Source organism: Atta colombica, unplaced genomic scaffold (assembly GCF_001594045.1).
Source record: "Atta colombica isolate Treedump-2 unplaced genomic scaffold, Acol1.0 scaffold205, whole genome shotgun sequence".
NCBI classification, from domain to species: domain Eukaryota; kingdom Metazoa; phylum Arthropoda; class Insecta; order Hymenoptera; family Formicidae; genus Atta; species Atta colombica.
Window position 1 is genome coordinate 967,656 of NW_017259300.1, and position 11,474 is coordinate 979,129.

Sequence of the window (11,474 nt, forward strand, 5' to 3'; positions counted from 1 at the left end):
GGTGAAATACCGAATTATGTTTTTCAAATATGCGTGAATTATGGTCAGTAGAAAATACCACGTAATATAATATCGCTTACGAACTGTCTGTCAATAAATATGAGTTATACAGAACAAATTGTCACAGAAAATAATAATACATATTTCAAGTTGTAACATTACAATGATTTGAGTATTTCAATCCTGTAATAAGATTATAGAAGAATGTTTACATTTTGATTTCGATGTATAATTTCATGACGTTCTCAAAATTTTATACGAACTATGTATACAGTATGAATTTACATATTAATGCGCGTGGAAGGCAATACTAAATTTACATTTAAAATACACAAAATTTGTTTACTCTTGTAACGCATAACTAAAGGGGAAAAATGAAATATATACAGATACAACGTATATTTGTACTCAATTCGTTTATATAATGTTTCTATAAAAAGAAAACAAGAGAAATTAAGGAGTTGTCTATAACTGGATACAAACCTAGGAACTTGAAAAATTAGTACAATTGGATGGGAATTTGTATAATTTTGAAGTATATACATATAGATATGTATATGTGTGTGTGTGTGTATATATACATATTATGTATATATGCATTATGTATATATACGGTATCAATGCACAAGCAAGCATAATTTTGTGGAGTACGGCATACGTAGATTCTTTGTTTACGACTTGTTTCAATGAATAGACAAAATAATAGTGATTATAGTCAGACATAAACATACTCTTGCATTACATGAACATAGAATGTTCTTCATCATTTTTTCGCTAATGATAATGCGTATGTAGGTATTATCAAAAGATATGATTGCTTATACCGTGTCTTCCTAATTAGGATACGGAAATATTCTCCTATCTTTTGTCTTTTTTTTATTGGAATCTAAGAGAGCTTGGGGTGGAAAAAAAAGTCTACTGCATCTTCTACAAAAATAGATATCCATCGAATTAATCTTTGAAAAAATCGAGCAAGAAATACAATAAAGAGTGTAAAATAGAGCCAAATATTTGGAGATATAAAATATCGGACGTAATAGTTAAGAAATTATACATGAATTTATACCTTATAAGAGCATCGTGACACTGCGATCAGATCGCAACGTGAGCGTTTGCGAGTGTCGAAAATACCAGTAAAAATACTTTTAAGAAGATATTGTGATGCTTTATTGTTAATATCGACATGAATCTTCGTGTATGAGAATAACTGACTAGAGAGGATACAAAGGCTGTGCAAAAGCTATATTCGAAATATAATACCTACACAAGAATATAGAGGATTTTTTATAAAATCCATTATCTTATCCTTCTGCATACAATGATGTACATATATTTAATCATGCTATGAATTCTATAGTCGAGTTCAACAATAAGTGAAAATAAGTCAAATGTATTATACATAAATTGCTTAATTTTTTAAATACTGGACTCCAATACATATATGTATCATAAAATAATAACTAAAAGAGTTAAGTATTTAGATTTATTATTTTATTAACCTTCAGTACGATTTTTAACACTTCATATGATGGGTCTTTCATTTTCATTACTTTTACAAGTATATAAAAATTATTAAATGATACTTACATATATTTAAAATTTTCAAAAATTTGTAAAATTTGTATATGAACGTTATAGCTCATTATAGTCAACAAAATGAGAAAAATGCACTTTCATATAGCAGAACTGTGAAAAAAAATGTTTAAAAGAAAAATATGTTTCAATATTTTAAAATTAAAATATTGATATTCCAAACTGCAAAAGAAAAGTTCAAGTATCGGTTGTCCAAAAAAGTTTACTTATTAAATAGTAACATATTTTATAGTGTATAAATAGGTTTAAATTGAACATTTATTGCATTTACATTTTAAACAATGCGTTATCATTGATATTGCATTACGAAAAGTTACAACTTAATTAGAAAACATTTTTTAATTTTTATTTGAATATTTTTTAATTTTTATATATTTTAAAAATATTTACAGAATTTCACATATACATTTTTTAATAGTTCGTGAAATTTTTACAATATAAACGAGATTAATTGAAAATAAATAGATGTCTTAGACATTTTATGTCCTAATTTTGGATATTTGTCGTCTGAATATTTTGATTGAAATGGACATAAGAATATGTTCTTCATTTAATTTATCCTCATTCAATGAATGTTAAAATAATATATGTCGACTCTGTTCAACAGTACACTGAAATATTCCAGTAGTACTATTTCAATGCCATAGTACTGAGAGTCAATCATTTTCTCCAAGTAATTTTTTTTCCAAAGACAGAAACGTGAAAAGTAAAATTTTTTTTATGATGTGTGTATGTACAATACAAAAAAATTTCACTTTTCTGCTCCAAAGAAAAAATTATAGGATTAATACCTTAAAAATCTATAGCGTGTAATATAAACTATAGATTGCCAGTACATTTCACGGAACGCATCCAAAGAATCATGGTACAGAAAAAGTAGTAAAGAAATCACAACATATTCGATTTGTTAAATCAGCTAAATTGTGACCTTACGGTCTCTATTATGATTGGCCAATTCGCATACTGCTATTTTATTGTTTAATTTTTCTTTTGTGTGCCACGATCCTAAATTAATTGAAATTTCTTCAAAATCGCCGAAAAACTAAGAAATTAAAAAAAAATCCTCCACCTGTAGGGTGGATTTTCATGTGCATACAAGTTCGCCCAGTAAAATAAAGATGGCGCGCATTTGTACACACCCACATAGACAGGCGCAGGGTGCGTGTAACGTAGAACGTCGATGTAAACATGCGCCGGCGGCGGGCGCAGACGGAGGCTGGCATGTGATTCTGGCTTTACTGTAGATAATACGAGGTTGGCGAAAAATGGCGGACGAACAGGTGAGTCGCCGACGAGAATAAACACGTCTCATCCCGCGCGTGACGCAACGCTATTAATCGCATTACAGAGCGGGCGTCGCACAAGCGGCCGCGACCCGCCAATCCGCCGGCGGAATCCGCGCCGGATTTCCGCGTGCGTCGTCCAACCCACACTCGTGTGTGCGTGCATGCGTGCGTGGAATACCGAGTACGTACTCAGTACGTGCGTACGTAGTGCCGAGTGTGCGGCGCGTCCGCGCGCATTCGCCGCATTTCTCGAATTTCGCGGGGAAAGCCGTGCCGGGAAAGAATCCTTGCTCCAAGAAGGAATCTCGTTTCTTTCGCGCGCTATTGACAAAACGATACCGTACGACGCAGACTTCGGTTCAATCGCCGCCGCTCCGATCGCCTACTGATAGTACTGATCGCATATCGTTGCCGATCGCGCGCCGTTGCGCCACACCGTTTGGTCGCTCTCCGTTTCGCCACGCTCGTCAAGCTGAAAGAGTTTCTTGTGAACGCGAACATCGGCTGATCCAACGGATAATTAACGGCCGATTAGAAAAATCATCTGATCCACAGTGTCACAGTGTGCTATGTGGTGCCAGAATCGGTGAAATCGCCGAGTGCAAATTACTGATCGCGCGGTTGGACGGCGCGTTCCGGTTACGATTCTTCCTACGACGAGCGTCACGTGAAAGCTCACACGGTGCGATGTAAATGAGAAAAAAAAAAGTGCGATGACTCCGCCGCGCGGAGTTTTGGGGCGCGACTGCGTCGCCGTCGACGTTGTTTATCTTCGTGTACGTTGTTTGTACGCCGCCGCCACCGCGCCGGGGGATACACCCGCGTAACGGAAGCCGCAAAGGTTTGCGGGAGTGTTTATTCAGCGAGAACGATACCTGGCCACATTTGGCCGCTAAATTGACCGAATTCTCTATTTCCATCGTAGTGCACATTTATTTACAACCTGTCGCAACCCGTGAAATCCCGCGTAGAATCCTGCGCGTCAGCTGGCACGTTTCCGGAATATTGTTCTAGTATTTCATCGATAACATTTCGTGCGCAATTTTATCGGCAAAATAAACGCGACGAACGTTCTTCCGCGGGACAGAGATCTCAATCTCTATTTTTTTTTCTACTCCGTTATCGCACATTGTGTGTGTGTGTGTGTGTGTGTGTGTGTGTGTGTGTGTGTGTGTGTGTGTGTGTGTGTGTATGCGTGTGTGCGTGTATATGTGTATGTATGTATGTAAAAAAAGTAAATATCTTATAATTTATAAGTTGCGCTATTTAAACACGTGTGATTCTCCTTGAGCTGTTTATCTCATCATTCCTTCGTCTTTCGGATACATTTGTTTAATATTTTCATATATATATATACTGATTATTTCAGACAATTTTTGTTTTAATTAGTCGATTCCATAAAATATATTCCCTGTTTATTTTATGCGACTTGAAAAATGTGTTTGTAAAGTGTTTAATAAAACATTATGCTAATTTCAACGAATTGGGTAGAATTCATTGTTTATCGCAGGTTGGGGCATACAAAATATCATAACGTCACTTTTATGTTTATTACTGATATAATACTCTCTAAAACTTTTAGAATGAACCTCGTTTCTGAAGAGTAAAATCTCTTAAAATTATTCTTTTTTTGGGACTCAATTTTTATTCTTTAGTATGAGCTTCTACTTAAAAGAATTTAGACAGTACAGAATATGTACATGATTGGAATTTTTAAATATTTAAATTTTTAATATTTAAATTTTAAATATTTAAATTTTTTAAATATTTAATACCAATGCAGCTTAAAAAAGTATCAATATCTCGATGATGATATAATCTTGAAATCTTATGATCTTTTATGGGATAAATTCGGTCACTTGTACTATACTGGATCGCATATTAAAAACTATTTAATATAAAGTTAAATACAGTGGTATAATATAATCAACTTTGACAATAAAATAATGTATGTAGATTTTGTTAAATAATGTGACAATATCATAGGGTACTTAATCGTTTAAAATATTTACATGCTTCTATATTTTGCTAATTTCATGTACCTATAGTAGCTTTCAGTATACATAATGTAGTAAATATGACGAATTCGCTATTACTTCGAGTTAAATAACCCAATATTTTATGCGCCACCCTGTATACAAAAGAAACGAAACTGTCTTCAGGTTTTTCTTTTATCTCCATCTAAGTAAGTTTCAAACTGTGATTCTGCCGGCATAATGCAACTGTATTGTAAAATCTGTATTGTAAATGTCTTCGACAGTAACGACAAGTCGCCAATAAAGATTTACGTGGCACCATAAAAAGTGGATATATTGTTACTGAAACTTTTTTTAGACTTGTACCTAAATGGAAGTCTTAAGAGACGGCTTTAAACAGTGTGACTAAGAATGGATCACATACAGGAAGTACGGCAGCTGGAGTTGCTATGCAAGCAATTGTACGAGTCGCAGGATTCAGCGCATCGCGCAGAGGCGGAAAAAGCCCTGGTCGCTTTCCAGAATGCACCAGATACTCTTACGAAATGCCAGCTTCTCCTGGATCGCGGAGACTCTGCGTACGCTCAATTATTGGCCGCTACCACCTTAACGAAGCTGGTATCACGTTCGGCACAGGGACAACTTACAACAACACTCAGCTTACAACAGAGGCTTGATATACGTAAGTGACAGTCTATTCTGTTTTGTTATGTAAGACAAAAGAAATATGTCTCTTGAGATTTAAAGATGCAAGATTGGTTTCAATTTGTTTAATATATTTGCAGGAAATTACGTACTCAACTACTTAGCAACACAACCAAAGTTACCGAATTTTGTGATACAGGCTTTGGTTACACTATTCGCGAGGATATCAAAGCTTGGGTGGTTTGATTCCGATAAAGAGGAATTTGTCTTCAGGAATGTAGTCAGCGATGTAGCTAAGTTTCTTCAGGTTTGACATACTTTATTCAATGTTCTTTACACGCTGCATTTCTCTATGTGCATACATTATTTTTTTATTCATAATGTTTTATTGTAATGATTAAAGGGGTCAGTGGAGCATTGTATGATAGGAGTACAGTTGCTTTCTCAATTGACGTGTGAAATGAATCAAATATCGGAAGCCGATGCGAACAGATCTCTGACGAAGCATAGAAGAATAGCGAGTAGCTTTAGAGACACACAACTATTTGAAATATTTAGGTTATCATGTACCTTACTAAGCACTGCTCGCGAGAATTGTAAAAATTTAAATTTCAACGATGAGGCGCAGGTATGGTAATTACATACAATTAATGATTGTTTGCGATATATAAATTAATGCATCGTCTGTATATCTCTTTTCTGCAGCACGGTTTGATAAGACAATTGTTAAAGCTTGCACAAAATTGTTTGACATTTGACTTTATTGGTACATCAACTGATGAAAGTTCGGATGATCTTAATACAGTACAAATCCCGACAAGTTGGAGACCTGCGTTCCTGGATTTTACTTCGTTGAAATTGTTTTTTGATCTATATCACAGTCTACCTAATACATTATCGTGTTTGGCACTCTCATGCCTGGTTCAAATAGCGTCGGTCAGACGGAGTTTATTTTCCAATACTGAAAGGGCAAAATTTTTGACACACTTAGTCAATGGTATTAAGCATATACTACAAAATCCTCAGGGTCTTAGTGATCCAGGAAACTATCACGAGTTTTGTAGATTATTATCTCGACTGAAGAGCAATTTCCAACTTGGCGAGTTGGTTTTGGTAGAGGATTATCCCGAAGCAATACAACTGATCGCAAAGTTTACAGTGCAAAGCTTACAAATGTGGCAATTTGCGCCAAACAGTCTGCATTATCTTTTGACTCTATGGCAAAGGATGGTATCTTCAATGCCGTATGTAAAAGCTGGTGATCCACATTTATTGAATACGTACACACCAGAAGTTACAAATGCGTACATTACATCGAGACTCGAATCGGTAGCAGTAGTGGTCAGAGAACGCTTGGAAGATCCATTGGACGATCTAGGAGTGGTTCATCATCAGTTAGAACAAATATCAGTCATTGGTAGGTGCGAGTATCAAAAAACCTGCACCTTACTAGTCCAATTGTTTGATCAAGCTGCAAGAACATACCAAGAGTTAATGGCGCAAACGGTGTCGCCAACGCAACAGATTGATATTGCAATTCAAGAAGGACAACTCACATGGCTTGTATATATCATAGGTAAATGGAATATATTAATGCATATTTCTTTTAATATATTAAAATATATTAAGGCATAACTAACCATATTGTATTAATTAGTATTGTATTAATTTTTTATTAAATTTTAATTATTTATTAAAATATAAATTTAATTGCGTTTAATAATGATTAAAATATATTAACAATACTATTCAATTCTTTCCTCATTATCTTTTATAGGTGGTGTTATTGGCGGAAGAGTGGCATTTAACAGTAACGAGGAATTTGATGCTATGGATGGAGAACTGGTTTGCAGAGTGCTTCAATTGATGAATCTAACTGATTCAAGACTCGCGCAAGGGGGCTGTGAAAAACTGGAATTAGCAATGTTGAGCTTTTTTGAGCAATTTCGAAAAATCTATGTTGGTGATCAAGTTCAAAAGAATTCTAAAGTATACAGGAGGTTGTCTGATGTGTTGGGTCTTAATGATGAGGCGATGGTACTCAGCATTTTTATTCGAAAGATGTAAGTGGATTTGTATGATACTTACGAAATTTCCTATGCTACGAATTAATGCTGAATTATAATTTACAGAATAACGAATTTGAAGTACTGGGGTAGGAGTGAACAAATTATTTCCAAGACACTACAACTTTTAAATGATTTATCAGTTGGTTATAGTTGTGTTCGTAAACTCGTCAAATTAGAAGAAGTACAATTTATGCTCAACAATCATACGGTATTATATACTAATATCTATTATTGCTTAAGATTTTGTATAATTGAGTTATAACTTCAACCTTTCTTGTATAATAATTAAATTAAAAAATAATTAGATTTTTTTCTATTGATATTGTAGCGAGAACACTTTCCATTTTTGGGAAACAATGTTGCTGTGACAGAAATGCGCTGTAGATCAATGTTTTACACATCTCTTGGTAGATTATTGATGGTAGACTTAGGTGAGGACGAGGAAAGGTTTCATACCTTTATGTTACCTCTTACAGGTAAGAAAATTTAATTAATTTTTTTTTTAAACATATTTGTGACACTTAAGTTTTTATATATAATTTCAGGTGCATTAGAGAGTCTTGGTCAATTAATGGGTGCTGCAGATACACCTCTCTTTGCAGCAGAAGAAGCAAAGAAAGCGTTGATTGGTTTAGCGCGAGATCTTAGAGGCTTAGCTTATGCATTCAACACCAAGACATCCTATATGATGCTTTTTGATTGGATGTACGTATATATAAGACATAAAAGTACAAATATTTACTATTAATCAATATGAATATAAAAAAGCAATTATTTTCTTTTACTGTCGATGTTTTCTCTGAATTTAGATATCCGAATTATACACCGATTTTATTACATGCTGTGGAGTTGTGGCATCACGAACCGCAAGTGACAACGCCCGTCCTGAAGTTATTTGCTGAGTTAGTACAAAATAGGAGTCAACGATTACAGTTTGATGCATCGTCTCCAAATGGGATACTGTTGTTTCGCGAGGCTAGCAAAATAATATGTAGCTACGGCAATCACATATTAAACGTTGAAGTACCTAAGGATCAGATTTATCCTTTAAAACTCAAAGGAATAAGTATATGCTTCAGTATGTTAAAGGCAGCCTTATGTGGAAGTTACGTAAACTTTGGAGTATTTAGGCTATATGGTGATGAGGCGTTAGACAATGCCCTTAATACATTTGTTAAATTACTCCTTAGTATTCCACAAAGTGATCTCTTGGTAAGTATATACATTAGTCACAATATTTTATTTATTTCATTTATTATTTAAATAATTTGCTTTTTATAGATAAATCAAATTGTATCAGTAATATTGATCAATTATTACATAATGATAAAAATATTTATTTTATATTGTTGTTATTTTGTTTTTTTATTTTGTTAATATTTTACATTGTTTTTCACAGCATTATCCAAAACTATCAGCAACATATTATTTGTTACTCGAATGTCTGGCGCAAGATCACATGGTCTTTTTATCTACTTTGGAACCTAGGGTTTTTCTGTACATCCTTTCCAGTATCAGCGAAGGCCTTACAGCACTAGGTGCGCAAAAAGACTTCTATACAGGTCTGTGCGGCTGATTCTATCTTGCTACTCTCTATATCCTCAATGCCATATCTTGAAATTAAAATTATTTTAACACTTAGATGAATGATGTATGAGTTAAAAAAGATGTTTTTCTTGGTTAATATTTCTAGAAAAATTTTTTTATAATTTACAAAAAATGGAAAGATGATTAAAGATATTTAACACGTATCGTATTACAGAATTAAACGTACATTAATAATTTATTTATACAGTTATTAAAAGAGTAAATTCAAAAAGAATTTATTCAAAAATTATAAGTATATACAGAATTAAAAAATTATTATAAATTTTCCTTTGAATTATCCTTTGAACATATTTCCTTATATAAACATCTATTTCACTGTTGCGAGCAATCAGCAAGATTATAACATTAATCTTTTTTATATTAGAATTTTATATTGGTTTTATAATATTTGCTTTTTTGCATTACTGCTTGGAATGTAAATTTGCCTATAGAATTAGTCACTGCGACAGTTCAAAATGCAAGGAATAGACGCATATTTCAAGTACTTTATTATGCACAATGAAGAAAATCACTGAAAACACTTTATGAATAACATTGGCTATAAGAGGATTGGAGTGCGTGGAGCCTGGACCCTAAATATGATAAAATGCAATATGCAAGAACCACATAGCTTGTATTCTCTATAATATGTTCTATGAGTGTTATGCAATTTTCTGTTTCTATTGAAACGAAATTGAATAATGGGTCTGACATAGATAATCAGCCGCACAGCTGATATATTACTAAATACATTAACATTGAGCTAGATTATATGTGTTTTATATAATAACTAATGTACTAATTGCAGAGAGTTGCATGTATTATTATTGATGTGCTTGAATATTTTTAATAAATCATATGCAGTATGAATGGATCTCAATTGAATGTGTGTGTGTGTGTGTATGTGTGTGTGTGTGTGTGTGTGTGTGTGTGTGCGTGCGTGCGTGCGTGCGTGCGTGCGTGCGTGCGTGCGTGCGTGCGTGCGTGCGTGTAATATATTAATATTTTTATAATATTTATAAATAGATAATATTTATAAATAGATACATAAAATAATAAAAATCAAATTTTTTAGATTTTATGCAGTTGTGGTTAGCAACATTTTTAAGTTAATAATGATAATTGTGATTTTGTATAGAATAATATGTTGTTTATATTATAATTATGTATTTATGTAGAATATCTTTAAAATTTCCTTTACTTAGATTTCTGTAATAATTTTTATTAATATTATTTGTGTTTATTAAATTACAAAGTATTAAATTATATAGAGAAGCAGGTAAGTTTTATTAAAAAATTCGCAATGCTGGTATTTTGGTTGCACGTATTTTTCATTGTGCTGGAATTTTAAGGATATACATATATTCACTTCTTTTTAATAATAAAAATTGAAGTAAAAATAAAATTTTCTGATTTCAGATACTATGGTTTGTACCGGTTGCTGTGCAACTCTTGATCACATTGTGACATATTTGTTTAAACAACTTTATCAAAAAGGTATCTTAATTTAACAATTATTAACATTATTAATAAAATATATAGCGCATCTTCTATGAAACTGTATTAATTCTTAATCAGGCAAAAAGCATTATCTAATCAGAAAGTTCGAGCTTCAGATATCTTTGTTATTCTTCAGATAAAATTTGAACTTGCAATATCGGAAAATGATAGTAAAATTTATGCTTAGTAAAGTTCGTCCAATTAGAAGATCAATCATGTAACTTTTTCCTAGGGTGGAAATGTAAAAATGGAAATTTTTTTATGTTTAAATTAATTTTTTTATATTTTAATTTTTATGTTTATATATTTATATACATATATACTTATATACTTATAAATTTTCACTTTCCAGTTAGAGAAAAATATTAAATCATCAAAAAAATATCAAAATTATATGATCGATATCCAAAAATTTAACATCACAAAACTTTGAAAAAGAAAACAAAAAGTATCGCAAAAAATAATGCCTTCTAGCTTTTGAGATCGTTCTTGCCTGGTTAAGGGTTAAAGCAAGAAATTAAAAAAAAATATTATATATATTATTATATATAGTATTAATGTTATATGTACATGTTTTCAGGATATCCAGGAAGGAAAAATGCAGTTGTTCCTGGAGGAGGAGAATTATTTTTACAAGTTTTAAAACAGCATCCTGAAATACTTCAACAAATTTTAAGTACTGTTTTAAATGTGATAATGTTTGAAGATTGTAGAAACCAATGGAGCATGTCTCGTCCTTTATTAGGTCTCATATTATTAAATGAGGACGTAAGTTTATATTGATAGTTTCTCTCTTTACAAGGTAATTCCTATAATAT

The 11,474-nt window shown here is 32.5% G+C and overlaps 1 protein-coding gene across 1 annotated transcript in view; it reads left to right on the forward strand.

Annotated features, from left to right (window-relative positions):
• The first annotated feature begins 4,639 nt into the window (after nucleotides 1-4,639).
• LOC108687373 (exportin-7) overlaps nucleotides 4,640-11,474 on the forward strand; it is a 7,322-nt gene continuing 487 nt past the window's right edge. Inside the window, 12 exon segments of the mRNA XM_018193091.1 lie at nucleotides 4,640-5,537; nucleotides 5,641-5,807; nucleotides 5,904-6,128; nucleotides 6,206-7,076; nucleotides 7,278-7,563; nucleotides 7,633-7,777; nucleotides 7,898-8,045; nucleotides 8,115-8,274; nucleotides 8,379-8,781; nucleotides 8,969-9,107; nucleotides 10,576-10,653; nucleotides 11,237-11,458. Of these exon segments, the coding sequence (XP_018048580.1) occupies nucleotides 5,267-5,537; nucleotides 5,641-5,807; nucleotides 5,904-6,128; nucleotides 6,206-7,076; nucleotides 7,278-7,563; nucleotides 7,633-7,777; nucleotides 7,898-8,045; nucleotides 8,115-8,274; nucleotides 8,379-8,781; nucleotides 8,969-9,107; nucleotides 10,576-10,653; nucleotides 11,237-11,458 (3,115 nt within the window). The 5' untranslated portion in view covers nucleotides 4,640-5,266.